The sequence below is a fragment of the Coffea eugenioides genome, chromosome 10 (assembly GCF_003713205.1).
Source record: "Coffea eugenioides isolate CCC68of chromosome 10, Ceug_1.0, whole genome shotgun sequence".
Taxonomy (NCBI): domain Eukaryota; kingdom Viridiplantae; phylum Streptophyta; class Magnoliopsida; order Gentianales; family Rubiaceae; genus Coffea; species Coffea eugenioides.
This window is the reverse complement of record NC_040044.1, coordinates 1,137,562-1,152,443: the sequence shown is the minus strand read 5'-3', so window position 1 is coordinate 1,152,443 and position 14,882 is coordinate 1,137,562. Positions and strand designations below refer to the sequence as shown.

Sequence of the window (14,882 nt, the reverse complement as noted above, 5' to 3'; positions counted from 1 at the left end):
AGAAAACAGAGAGAGGGAGAGAGCATAGAACATGCATGCCCTAATTAAGGGTTCGTACCACATCTGCAATTGAAGAATAGTACTAGTAGTCCAGAAATGGGACGGACGAATTTTTAGGTTGCTCTTCTTTCTTGAACGAACTTTTACCGAATTACCTGCGGGCTGGCGGCAGGAAGACAAATGGAAGAGCAAAACCACCCCACTCCTTAATTAGGGAGCTTTCCAATCGACCAAGGGCACGTAGCTTTTTTTTTTGTTGAGAGGATGACACAAACCTTTTGATAAAGGAAGATAAAATGGGATAACGAATCAAAAGGTACATGGATGGGGAAAAAGAAATACAATTATCCACATGGGATATGATCCCTTTACACGACACCAAAACATGTCAATGCACGTTCTTCCTCGTAATTAGTTGTTGAGTACAATCGAATCGTATGTTAACTGTTAAATAGGTCAGAAAGAGGGAGCACCGACCGACGTTGACGGTTGATCTCATTCTGGATATGGTGACGCGTCATAGACAATATGTTGACAAAGTTTATCAGCCATGACAGTGAACCTATGAAGAAAGCATTTTCCATCCATCAATTTACTACTTTCCTCTCTCCTTCTAGCTAGCTAGTTGCTCCTGTATGACAATTCTTGTTTTGCTTTGTATTTAACCCGCATGAGTCCAGGCACAAGAATCAGGGGGTTAATCATGACAGCATGATGAAATGAGTCAAGAAGATAATGCCACTATGTCAAAAAGATGTAATTCGGACAATTAAGAAACATTAATATTATGTTCTGAGCCTTTACCAATCCATAGTAAGTGGTGGAAATCTCAACTGTTTGTGTCAATGATCACTCGACTTACGTTTCTTCTCCCACGTAAGAACCGATCAGCAGATCAAATCAGCACCAGCCAGTGAGCAGACTTTTCCTCTACTGAACCTTTTTTTGGGAAAGTAAAAGCTTTTACTGTTCTTTTTCTGTTTTTCTTTCTTCCCTTAAAATTTTTTTTCCTTAAAGAAAAAGGTACCTAAGTAAACTTTTCGAGTAGAACTTATCTTAATTTCCCTGACGAAGCTCACAGCATAAAGAAGACAGTTGCTATACAGCGTAAGCATTTTCCTTCCTATCCGCACCATGCATCGTGTAGCTTTCTGCAACTCTTTATTTCTTGCCAGTTGCTATAGCCTCCCTCCTAATTCTGACTGATCATTTTCCAGCATTTACAGTAGCACCCAGGGGACCTGATGCTTGTATGTTTATTTTCTCACCATGTACGCTTGCTGGGGAAAAAAAAAAACAGAAAAATACTGGTGTTATTAATGTCAGAAGTGGGATTTGAACCCACGCCCTCTCACGAGGACCAGAACTTGAGTCTGGCGCCTTAGACCACTCGGCCATCCTGACGTGGGTGCCCAAGGTCGTCAACATCAACTCCTAAAGTAAATACTATAGCCAATAAGTTCTACTTTGGTTCACTTTTAGAATAATTAATCTTCTATACAAAACAAAATTATCCAGCAAAATGGTTCATTTTTGGATAGGGGTGTTTTCATTTAATTTACGGCAAATAAGCAAACCAAATGAATGAGTGGGACAGTGAATCTTGCTGCTTTCCACGCCAGCACGGACACAGTGACGTGGAGTTGCACAATTTCTTCTTTCTTTTCATTCTTATGTCCATTTCTTTAGGGCAGCCTCGCACTTTTCAGTTTTCACTTTTCCAGCGCTGCCTTCTTCAGCTCGCATTTACGGATTTCAGTTGCAGTCGTAATATTCATATGTCCAGGGACCTTAGCTACGTACTCGTACTTGCAGTTTCTTTGTGAAATTTGAGGGAGGGTTTGAATCATATCTCTTGCACATCTTTTCTTCTTTCATCACCAGGAGAAGTATTGTTGATGCTGAAATGACTTGTCCTATGGCTTAATATTGACAACAAACGTCTTAACAGAAATTACATGAAATGGGTTCGTTTCAATCCAATCCACATGGATTAACATGTCTGTGGACGTTTACGTTGATTAAAATTAAGCTCCGGTTCATTGGCGAAATGAGATGATGCAGCCGAAATCCTCCATAAATTCCGATTTCATTTCCGGCGTTTGTGTGTACATTTATTTCTGGATAAGAAAACACAAGCCCTTTATAATTAGCTACGATCTCTGTTAAGCAAGCTTGGTGGCAATCCAACCAAAAATTTGAAATGACCTACCAATGCGAGTGGATTTTGAGCATTATTATTCTCGTTTAAATGCAAGGTTAGAAAAAAGAGAGAGAGAGATGGAGATAATTAAAGAAAAGGAAAAAAGCAAACACCGCCCCACGAATGATCACTTGGTCGATCCAAGATTTCTTTTAGGAATTAAACCCAAATATGGGCCAACACTTGCTATGATTGATGATTTCGTTGACACCGAAATATTGACTCAGTGGTCTCCATATCAAATATAACATCAAATGTGCAGTGATGACTGAGAACAGAAACAGAAAAGTGTTTTACTCTTCTTCTTTCTTTCTTTTTTCGCAACTATAACATTTGTATATAGCCTCTCTACTCTAGTGTAGAGGAAAAAGAAGCCGACAAAGAACTCGTCACAATTAAGTGGTATATATGATGGAAGGCAAAGATTGAACATTTGACCTCCCGCTCCCACCAAAATTTTAAGATTTTAATGATGAGCAACAGTTTAATTTTGGTCGCGTTTTACTCGGTACATCATTCCTACTTCCTTTTATTTGGTCCTTCATACAGTGACTAACAGATTATAAATTGTTGCAGATATACGGAGTTTGAGTACAAGCATGTCACAAAGTTAATTTATTTTAAGAAATTTACCTTTTCAAATTGATAAATATTTTTATCCCACAATACCAGAGAAGAAAAAAGAAAAGAAATTCAAAATCCATTTGCTAATGGAAGACAAGTGAAAGGAACTTCAAATATTCTTGCTGAACGTTTTGACCGATCGATTATTGGATGGCTCACTCGAATCTACAACTTGAATTTGTACATTTCCTACAGATCATCGACTAAGCTCAACGAACTAGTTTTTTTTTTGTATCTTCAATTGAAAACTTGATTAGGAATCTAATTCCATGGAAAAGGGGGTCGAGACTTGAGACTGTAGCAATGTAGGAATCCTGCCACATTGAACGAAAGAAGGAGAAAGGCTAGATTCTTGATCTCAATTTTCTGATCGCTATAGTTAGGCGGAATATGTTGACACAACTAGGGCGAGGCCCCAGCACCAGTTCTCCGCGGAATAATAGACTGTTTCAGTCAGAATTGTTGCACACCACAGTTAGGGAGGTTTGTTCCCTTTGAGCAGCCCCGATAACAAGTTTCATCTCATGTCGGTTCCAGAACCAATAGAAAAGTTTCATTTCACGTAGAGTGCCAATTTGCTTGTTACTTGGGATGCACTTGGCATCTTAAATTAAACAAAAGTGAGACCCTTATATACAAAACAATACAGCATACCACAGGAGTATACCGTACATACCACAGGAGGGGCCATTGCCAATTCGCCAGCCGCTTCCAATTTGTTTATTGTTCCAGGAAATATCGTAAACTTGTGCAGATTTGACACTACTAGTCAACCTCCTATTCCTGCATTCACACCAAACTTTAGCATATCTTACTTAAACAGCAACTATATATATATATATATAAAGACTTCCATATCAGCATCCCCCCAGCCTCATTCCTCGTCAGATCACCATTGTAATCAATCTCCTCCTTTCTCCCCATAAAAACCTGTCATAATTTTATGGGTATTACACCCCAACTGCCCAAACCCCATTGTTGTTATCTTACAGCTACCTATCATCCCAAAAAACCCTTTACTTATCATTCCACAGCGTCCTCTTCTTTCCTAATACAACCGTCCTCATTTGATCACAGAAAAAGAAAAGCCATCTTTATATATTCTTCATCTTCCCGTTAAGTTTCATTGATTGATTCCAATTCTGCCAATGTCCTCGACTTGTTTCTGTCTTCGCATCATCTTGGTTTTCCTAGTGATCAACAGCAAAGGTTTGTATCCTAATGGATGCAGTAACATTATCTTTTACTATTTCCTTTTTCTTTTAATTTTCAGTTAATTACAAAAAAACCTACTCTATTAACGTTGATTCAGCTAGCTAGTTATATATATATATACACATATACATGTAACATGCACGTGACGTTTGTGTGTGTATGTAACTGATGATCATACTAAGAATCACATTAATGGACTGATTGTTGACGTTGTATTTATATGTGTGTGTGTGTGTGTGTTTTTTGGCAGGAATTTCAGGGGCTACATTTACATTAGTAAACAGGTGCAACCACATGGTATGGCCAGGAATATTAGCCAACGCCGGCAGCGCCAAGTTGGACAGCACCGGGTTTGAACTTCCACCGGGGGGGTCCAGGTCCTTCCAAGCTCCTCCCAGCTGGTCAGGCCGGTTTTGGGGCAGAACAGGTTGTACATTCGACCCCTCAACCGGGCAAGGAAGCTGCGCCACCGGCGATTGTGGGTCCAACCAGCTGGAGTGCAATGGTGCAGGGGCAACCCCACCCGCAACTCTTGCGGAGTTCACAGTCGGGTCTGGCCCTGACTCGGGAACCCAGGACTTCTACGACGTCAGCCTGGTGGACGGGTACAATCTGCCAATGATGGTGGAGCCAAGTGGGGGGTCAGGTGCTTGCGGGGCAACCGGGTGTGCGACTGACTTGAACAGGATGTGCCCCAACGAATTGCGGGGCGGGGAGGGGCAGGCATGCAAGAGTGCATGCGAGGCATTTGGCAGTCCGGAGTACTGTTGCAGCGGAGAGTATGGCTCACCGTCGACTTGCAGGCCGTCGATGTATTCGGAGATTTTCAAGAATGCGTGTCCCAGGGCCTATAGCTACGCCTACGACGATGCCACGAGTACTTTTACATGTAAAGGCGCCGATTATACGATTACATTCTGCCCTTCCACCACAAGGTAACCACTAACCAACCAACCCACCAACCGTTATTAAGAAATTGTTTGTTTGTTCTCATTCCAATATTCTTTTGCTGATCGATTCCATCTCTACTCTACTGCTTTCCGTACCATTTCTTATTTTTAGGGAAAAAAAAAAAAAGATTACTTATGGAGTACTATTTCTTTTTCCTACTTTTCTGAAGCCATTGACGAGATGAGGGATTCAGGGCCTCCAACTTAATAATTTCTGCTTCTACTTTTAAACTGTGCTGCAGTATTGCACGCACGTAGCTGCAGGATTTTACCATGCATAATCTGAATTGGACTATGAAGTTATCATTCGATTTAGTAGGCAGCATTGGTTTCATTATTTTGTACTCTTATTTGGTTGTAAGGAAATGGAATCGAAGTAGGCAACTGTTGAGAGAATCTTAAAAGTGACAATACATCTCTTCTGTGACCTTTTCTTCTTTCTGAAAACAACCAGTATCTTTGCTTTTTACTACGAGACACATCACTTTATATCCCTCTGAAAACTGCCACGATCGCTGCCCGGCCCGTGTTCGTCAAATTTTTTGGGTAGAGGAGAGATACCGATAAGTTACTTGCATAATACCCTGCTTACTCGGGACAGCATTTTCTCCACTTTATGTTCTTGTCAAGGCAAGAACCACATAAAAAATTACCACCCATTCTAATTAACAAGTATTTTTACTGTGCATGAAAACATGTATAATTAATTGATCGACTTCAGTAGTCAATTCCCCCCCCCCCCTGGTGGTGGAAACATTCTAATTTAGAATTTACAATTTCATACTGTTCATTCGCATGTTTAAAAGTGCTTGTTACTTGATGGTTGATTTTTTTTTTTTTTCGCCCCCCTGCAGCCAGAAATCTTCGAGAGATTCTTCTTCATCAGACTCAACAAACGGGCCACCGGTTGCAACAGGAACAGTTGGTGGTTCGAGCAACCCAGGGTCACAACCAGAGGATCAAGATCCATTCACTTCGTGGATGCCAAACTTTTTGACAGGGGACTCATCAAGGACCATTTCTAACTTTGGCTTGCACTCTACTCCAATAGCTTCAATCATCACCTTTGCCACACTGTCTTTGCTTCAGTTATACTAGTTCATTTCTCGACTCTTTGTCCGTGCACGTGATGATGATGATGATCCCGATGCCACCGTTTTGGATCGAGACGTGGATTTAGATTCACCTTGACAGAGACTATCCATTGAAGATTGTAAAACCACAAATTTTCCATGCAATTTATGTACAGATCCTATGTAGATTAATTTAATTGCTGGTACTGACATTCACCCAACGTATGCGATTCTTTTAACAATCGTGAATCAAATTCATCTTGTTCATTTGCCACGTCTGAAAGTTTACTAAAGAAAATTTTTCTTACTTTTGCTGCCCCAGTCGATATGATCAGAAGTGAAAAAGGAGGAGAAAGCGCAGAGCTTTCCGAAATTCGCATTTCGTTTCTTTAATATCCTCAAAAATGATCGTGCAAGTAATAGTAGAAGAAACTAACATGTGCTTTACGATTGTGCAAACAAAAAAGGGTTGGCGATTGGTGAACGGTGAGTGGCCCGCCTCAAGTTAGGCTCTGCTACGTTGCTGGAATTTCAAGATCAGTAGTTGGCCTGGGAATGGGATTGGCTCCAACTTGGAATGGAATCATATTGTCCGCCACAACTTTGATGTTGATAAGTACTTAATTACTAATATGTATAGTGCAGTGCGCACAAGAAAACCATATGCTACTACTACTATTTAATGATACTAACCATTATGGGTCCCCTGATTGGTTAAGCTGACACTAGTCTTATTATACCACATCGAAAATGATCTTGGAATCGTCCTCCAAAGTGTCTGGTTCATTGCAAATTTGGCCGATGCGACTGCGAGCTTAAATGAAAGTTTAATAGCGACCACTTGCTTGATAAATAAATGCACAGTTAGTTCAACACTAAATTACCCAACCAACCAACCAATTAGCACATTTTAAGCTTGTATGCTTGATAACATGTCATAGTAGAGGTTCACAATTACAATGGAGTTGCTATAGACAAAGAGCTCATTTTTAAAGCTACTTGCAACATGCTGCCAAAACCCCTTTTTAATGTAAGAGTCTGCTTTCTGGGTTATATTCGTTGGTTCCTGGAGAAATTCATGAGAAAGACAGGTTGAAAGTAGTAGTTTGTACTGTCCTCAAATCAAGCGGGATCACGAGCAACGATCAACTGAAACTTTGGAACTGATGTCAATTGCCAGAAAAAACGCAAGAAAAGGTTCATTGTGCACTGAATTTAAATCCCCAAAGGCTTCTGCTGGAGAAAGGAACCGAGCGAGGACAAATGACGCATACATTGACTATAGGTGGGTGATTTTATAGGTTGAATGAGGCCTTTGATTGACAAAACATTACATGCACCGCATCAGGAATCAACAAAAGCAACCAGAATTCGATGAGCTAGTGGCACTTTTCCTAATCTTCAATTAGTCCCATGTGCAAAATTCATATTGAATGCCCTAAAGTCGAGGAATCAAACAAGGACGAAGACAAAATGCTCTGATAATATTAAAGCAAAGCTTTACAATATTTCATATAGGGGAGATGACACCGAAAGCGTCATCCCCCTATAAAATAAAACTAATTTGTTGTCAATCAAGCTTCCACTAATATTAGCGAAGTTATTATCAAATTTATGACTGTCTTGTATTTATCATAATTTCCCAGGTTCCTTACCAAATATTGCTGCATCATTCTAAGAGCTCAAAGTCAAACACGGGCTCCTCATAACTGTAATGTAAGTTTGACCCCTAAGAACAGTCAAAAAAGTTTACTCTCCTGTAGTATAACTCATATTCTTTCAGAAGAAAAAGAATAGAATACTAGTAGCCGTCTACTTCTTTTCCTACTCGGCCTCCTTTGCTTGTTAATTTTTAGGGCTTAGCGATGTTTTATTTAATAACGGATGGTTGCAATCAAAAGGTTCGGGTGTGCGGTGGTTGTGCCTCAATCAATGGAACGAATCTTGAGAAAAAGTTTTCCCAGCCTTTGCTACAATTACATCTGAAAGTATTGGCCATGTTTGTAAGACATCTAGCCAGCAGGTGAAAAGTGGGAATATTTCTTCGTAGTCTCAAATTTGCTGTTTCAAGATACTTGGGAACTAGGATCCATCCATCCTGCCCTCTACCGAGTTCCGTGGCATATTCTTTGGAGGTAGCACGAGGAAGCCTCGCTATTTTAAAATGGACTGATATAGGCTAAAATGACGAGTAAAGACAACTGCAAGCTCAATTGTGAAGAAAGTGTTTGGCAGGATACTGGCCCGGTATCACCGCATTAGTTGATTCGCTAGTTGAGTGTAGTGTTTGCTCTTTTGATTGCGAAGAACCGCAGAGATGACTTCCGTGCTTCATTTGGCATTTTCAGCTATGTTCCTAAGGTTGCGAAGAACCGTAGAGATGGCTGCAATGAGCAGAATATCTCACCAACAGCCCCCCCAAGAGCTCTATATGCTAGCTGCATAAAAAATGACAGGCATTATTGCATTTTCTGGCTCCCATATGCAATGCGGATTAAGCCGTATGTATTTCCCCCGGGAAAAAGAAAAGAAGAGAAATAAGGGAAATAGATAATTTCAGATACGCGTAGGAATTTGTACAACAATAGAGCAATTTCATAAGCTCCACGCTATTAAACCCAAATCATGCTGCACGGAGATAATCCACGTAGTGAGACAGAATTTGCTGCAGAGCATCTATTTCCCAATTAGCTTTCAGCATGAGTCAGTTAACCTTCACCTAACACCATCCAAAACTTCTATCGTTTCCTTTAAAGCTCAGAACTTCAAGGTATCAATTTCACAAGCCGAAACCACAAAAAATTTCCCAAAATGAAAGGACATCTGCATCATCTAATCGTGATCCTTAATTACCCTTCTGTTGAAGGACATCCGCACCATCTAACTGAGAATTAGTGAACACGACTACTAACTTCAAACGTTTGCTCCATTTGTCCTGGAACCAGCAGCAACCAGTTTGACATTTTGCTTCGAGCTTGGAGATGCACTTTCCGCTGGGACTGAATTCACATCTACAATTTGCTGAACCACAACACCAACTCCGCCACCCCCCCCCCCCCCCAGCGCGCGCGAGGAAAAAAAAACCTGTCGATTCCTATCGTGCATGCTACTTTTAACATTCGAATTTGGTAAATGCACAAGACCTACCCAGTTGGATTATTGATTGGTGAGAGAGCAAGACCAGGCACAACTTCCTATTGCATCCAAGGACACAAAGACCAACAGATTTGGGCCTTGAAGCTTCTCAAAAAGTAAAACGAAAGATAAACAAAATTCCTGGTGGTTATGTTTACAAAAGCCTATAGACTTGGGTGCTCCGTGCTCTAATTACTCGATGCACTTCTAAGACACAAGATCCATCTCTAGAGTTTTCCTAGAACTGTCTCAAATGGGAGGACAGCTAAAACTGAATTCTCCTCTTCAAGAGCATTCCTTTTCTTTAAAGACATCTTACAATTCATCCTTGACAGAAGAAGGCTCCGCTTCTTCAGCATCTTCACCTGATCCTTCCTTTGTACTGGATTCTACCTCAGCTTCTTCAGCATCTTCCTCCTCTTCAATAGCTGCATCCGGACTGATATGCAAGCTGCTTTTCACAGAGTCATAAATACGTGAGGCAAAGTCCTTGGGGTCATTGAGCATAAATCCACTCTCCATGAGAGCTGTCTGGTACATCAGGTGTGCTGTTTGCTTCACACTCTCACCCTGCAGATAAAATAAAACCTCACATTAGCAAATCCAACAAAAGCCACTAAACAACAGAGTTATACTAGACAAGTAGCTGAAATTAAGATACTTGAAGAGGTTATATGCAAGAAGAGAGCCAAAGAATTACTTCAGGGTCTTTCACAACTCTCTCACGGAGCTCCTTAATGATTGGGTGCCTTGGATTGATCTCCAGCACTCTCTTGCCCCGCATGTATGCCTGCTTGCTAGAATCTGATAGGGTCTGTGACTGCATGATTCTCTCCATATTTGCACTCCAACCAAACTTTGATGTCACAACTACACAAGGTGTATTTGCCAATCGATTGCTTATCTTCACATCATCAACATTTTCGCTAGCAAGGGTACCCTTCCACCATTTAGTTAAATCCTTGAAAGACTCCTTCAGTTCCTTGTCCTTAGAATCCTTCCCAATTTTAAGGCCTTCCTTGGACACATTTTGGAATTTCTTATCCTCATAATCCATAAGATACTGCATCAGGTACTCATCAACAGGATCTGTAAAGAAAATAACCTGCACCAAGTATGATATAAACAATTAAGAAAGAAAAATGACTCCTTAATATGCACTTGTCAGGTCATTTGATCATAAAGCATAGGCAGTAAACAGCTTTAATTTTCTTAGCAAGAGGTGATGAATTCTCAAGTTCTTAATAGAAAAAATTACATGTTTGTCAATTACCAGACAAATAAAAGAATTTTCTAAAGAAGATAAGTGAAAGAAAAGCCAGATCACTGTTTGACATAACCTGAGAAAAAATGTCATACCTCATAGTTTTTCTTCGTAAGCCGCTCAAGAAAAGGTGACTTTTCAAGCTGTTCTTTGCTTGTACCAGTAATATAGAAGATGTCTTTCTGTCCTGGTTTCATCCTTGAGATATACTGATCCAGTGAAGTTAGTTTACCGTCCGATTTGGTACTGCAAATTTGGAATACAAAAGGTCACAAATTCACCCACAAAACCAATCAGAGGGAATATAATCATTTTGTATAGTTTCTAAAAAGTTCCATACGTCTCAAATCGAAGAAGTTTTGCCAAACGGTTGCGGTTAGCGGCATCCTCGATAATTCCCAGCTTAATTGACTTGCCAAATTCATTCCAGAACTTTGTATATTGACCCTTCTTCTCATCACTTTCATTTGATTCATCAACATCTGCAAAAGGATTTGGTTGTGGGGGGGTTGGGGGGGGGGGGGGGAGAGAGAGATTCCAAGCCTTAAGTTCAATATTTAAAAAAAAAAAAATTCTCTGTTCTGCATTCTTGCACTTTCTTCAGGAATCCACAATTTGTTGCAGATTAAACATGGCATTGCTCAAGATCAAGTATGTGGAATCATTTTAACAGAACAGAACAGTATAGCACCAGTCACCAAAAAAACTAGAAGAAAAAAATAAAAGAAAACCACAGGACAGAGCATTTCTAGGCATCCATACTACTTTAGGCACAAGATGGCCTACCTTTCTTTTCTTTGTCATTAGCTTCATCAGGATCCTCTTCAGCAATCTTGCGAATCATATCAAGGGCCTTTCTAATCAGTTTCTTCTTTATAGTTCTCAAGCTGCTATGTTGCTGAAGCATTTCTCTTGATACATTAAGTGGTAAGGTATCAGAATCAACAAGACCCTAGGCACAAGCATCGAAAGTATTATTTTTTTTCTCGAAATATTAACATAGGAATACTTTACAAGATTTGATAGCTAATGAGCCAACAAGCTTTTAATACCTTCAAAAAGCTAAGATACTTAGGCAAAAGCTCATCAAATTCATCAGAGATGAAAACCCGTCTGACGTATAATTTCAAGTTGGATTTGTTGGTGTTGTAGTAGCTCTCGTACAAATCTTGAGGAGCCTTTGGAGGCACAAAGATTACAGCCTTGAATTCAACATCACCTTCAGCAGTGAAATGGCTCCATGCTAGGGGCTTCTCTTCACTGAAGTCCTGTTAGAGAACAAAAGATGTTCAAAACAGATAGGTACCATGCCACAAAATTCATCAGTTGGCTACATAGCACTGAGAGGTGTCCTGCAAGACAAAAAACAAGAAGATTTACCTTGGCAAGAGAATGATAGAACTTCGTGTACTCCTCATCTGTCACCTCCTTAGGGTTACGCAACCATATAGCCTTCACATCATTTAAAAGCTCCCATTCATAAGTTGTTTCCTTAACCTTCTTTGTCTTGGGTTTTTTCTCATCCTCCTCTTTCTCAGCATCTTCCTCTTCTTCCTCAGAGGAGCTGCTTTCAGCTGTTAACATCACAAATGTGACCATGAAGCAAAAATGAGATTGAGGTTTTGCCTTGTTACCTTAACTCATGGAGAGGGGCATAGAACATAGTAATTACAACAGAGAATTTTGTTGGAAACTGGGAAAAGCTCTAACAGGGGTATAACAGAATCATAACAGGAAGTCAAATTGTACATACGCTTTTCATCTTCATCACTGGAATCATCCTCATCAGCTGGAACTTCAACATCCACTTCTTTGCTTGCCCACAAATAAATTGGGAAATTAATAAACTCAGAATATTTCTTCACCAACTCCTGAAATCATGGAAAATTGAAATTAATTTAAAAATGAAAACCACAAACCCAGGATAACATAGGTATTGAACTCGGGAATAGATGAGTTTAATCGCACAGCAGTAAATCCAATGTGTCAGTTAAGGGGCACATTGGTCAGTAAGAAGCAAACCATTTGATAAAGAAACAGGAATTGTTTAAGAAAACTGACTGAAGGAAGTGCTCATAGTTAATTAGGGTGCATGAGGTATTTGAAAAATAGCTCAAACATCTTCCGTTACCAACAGTTGTCACAAATACAGATATACCATGGGGGGCTACTTGAAGATCAAAGGCTTAAGGGCTTGTAATCCACAACGTAACAGCCATCTTGCGGATGAAAAAGGCTTGCAAGGTTTCAGGACACATGCATTTGTTAGACAATAAACTCAAAACATACCTATAACCATAACAATTATAAATGATCCTCACAGAAACTTTATATTTAGGAGTGGCTTGTAGAACTTGAGGACTAAAATTAAAAGAGAGAAATTATGAAAATGATAACTAGCAAGTAATGCAAACAATAATTGTTCAAAATCAATTTGATATTTATCCCATCTCCTCACCTTCAATTTGGACTCATTCAAGTATTCCTGAGCTTCATCTCGGAAGTGTAATCTGATTTCTGTTCCACGACCAAGCGGTTCGTTCCAGACATCTTCAGAAATAGCAAAGGCACCATCAGCATTTGACTCCCATACATACCTGAAAATTGAAAGATGTCACGTATTTTATCCTTGTCAACCATTCACTTGCAAAAGCAACTATCACAGACAAATTCATGAGGGACAAAATAGTAATACAAAACACATACTGTTTGTCATCATTGTGCTTGCTAATGACTTCAACATAGTCAGCTACAAGGTACACGGAGTAAAAACCAACACCAAATTGACCAATGAGATTAAGATCCCCACTTGTTTGCATTTTCTCAACAAAAGCTGCACCAAAACAAAAAAATTTGATGTAGTTACTAGTTAGATCTGTATTTAGCAAGTACAAGAAAGTTGAAAATGCATGATACGAAACAGTCGCACAGAAACTTGCGCACCTGAAGTTCCTGACTTGGCAATGGTTCCCAAGTTTTTAACCAAATCCTCTTTTGTCATACCTATACCTCTATCACGGATCGAAAGGATTTTCTTTTCTTTGTCTAATTTAATCTGCATTTATTCATTCAGATATTAATTGAAAATCCAATTCATGAAGTTGATTCTACACGACATTTAACAATAAAAGACAAAATGAACTATTTTAATCAGCAAACCAGAAGAGAAATTTGAAATAGTAACCTGGATCTCAAGTTTAGCGGTGTCGCCTTCACCCAGTATTTCCTTGTCAGTGAGTGATAGGAACCTAATCTTGTCCAAAGCCTAATATTTATTAATTAAGAAAAGGAAAACATTAGCAACCATCTTGAGTGACTCGTATAATATTATAATTTTTTTCTTTCTTTCTTTTTTGAAATTTGGCATGCAAGTATGCTTACGTCAGAAGCATTGGAGATCAACTCCCTCAAGAAAATGTCCTTGTTACTGTAGAGGGAGTTGATAATGATATCCATAAGCCGAGACACCTCAGCTTGAAACTCGAACTTCTCTGCAGTAGCACGAGGCGTCCGTCTCGACATGGACTCCGCTTCTCTATATCAACAAACTCCAAAATAACTATGATTTCTCCCAAATGTTTTAAATCAACAATGATACAGAATAAACATAGCAGAGCAACTCAGTAAGCAACAACATACCTCTTGACAACATCTGAATCAGTTGATAAACCGTTAGGAACAGCTCCGATCTTCTCTTCTACCTTTGGTGGATCCACAGGTGCATCAGAATCAACTTCAGCATTTGCATGTATTTTTCTACCTAAAGAACCAGAAAAGTCATCCACCTCCTCAAATTCAACAACCAGTCATATAGATTCAACATTTTAATATCAATTAGCACAGCGTATTGTCTTCTACCAAAATCAAATTTGATCCTGAAAACCTTAGCTGCATCTACTAAAGCAGCAACAACATCACCAGAAAATCTGAGATTTACTTCGCGAAATGCCATCTTACCACATGCCAACTTATGATGGCAATGATACATGTCTAGTTCAAAAGGATTAACTCAACCAGAATTTTCATCCACTGACTAGCTATAACAAATTCAGCATTTAATCACAATGCAACAGCGCATTATCGGTACGCAATTCGGATCTACTACTGAAAACCTTGCTGGTGTACTAAAGCAGCACTCCATCAACCGCAGGAAGTAAAATATAAAATATAAAATATACAAAAAAAATTCAAATTCACGAGATCCAAAAGCATTAATGGAGGAATTTAAACCCTGAGCTAGGGATGGCTCGCCTTTATCGTACCTTGATCAGGAAGAAGGAATAGAAGGCACAGGAGAAACAGAACAGCAGGAACCGTCCACTTCCTCATGGTCGTTGTTGGTTTCCGGTGGCGAGCAAGATCTTCCTCCAGTGGCAAATGGTGTAAATTCAACTTCACAGTTTCCTTATGCGGGGCAG

General features: G+C 39.7%; 2 protein-coding genes and 1 non-coding gene across 3 annotated transcripts; 1 reads left to right on the top strand and 2 right to left on the bottom strand.

Moving 5' to 3' along the window:
• Window positions 1-1,320: 1,320 nt before the first annotated feature.
• On the bottom strand, window positions 1,321-1,404 carry TRNAL-CAA. Its single transcript has one exon. It is a non-coding gene; the product is annotated as a tRNA-Leu (tRNA).
• A 2,301-nt stretch (window positions 1,405-3,705) lies between these two features.
• Window positions 3,706-6,332, top strand: LOC113749622 (thaumatin-like protein 1). Its single transcript, XM_027293424.1, has 3 exons — window positions 3,706-4,036; window positions 4,293-4,977; window positions 5,847-6,332. The coding sequence occupies exons 1-3, from the start codon at window positions 3,976-3,978 to the stop codon at window positions 6,088-6,090; spliced, it is 990 nt and encodes a 329-aa protein (XP_027149225.1). The 5' UTR covers window positions 3,706-3,975; the 3' UTR covers window positions 6,091-6,332.
• A 2,857-nt stretch (window positions 6,333-9,189) lies between these two features.
• On the bottom strand, window positions 9,190-14,882 carry LOC113749011 (endoplasmin homolog). The gene is made up of 15 exons (XM_027292636.1): window positions 14,727-14,882; window positions 14,104-14,224; window positions 13,846-13,999; window positions 13,649-13,729; window positions 13,408-13,519; window positions 13,171-13,297; window positions 12,923-13,061; window positions 12,218-12,335; window positions 11,845-12,038; window positions 11,517-11,732; window positions 11,251-11,416; window positions 10,805-10,946; window positions 10,560-10,710; window positions 9,901-10,305; window positions 9,190-9,770 (listed from the first exon to the last, which is right to left on the bottom strand). The coding sequence occupies exons 1-15, from the start codon at window positions 14,791-14,793 to the stop codon at window positions 9,516-9,518; spliced, it is 2,448 nt and encodes an 815-aa protein (XP_027148437.1). The 5' UTR covers window positions 14,794-14,882; the 3' UTR covers window positions 9,190-9,515.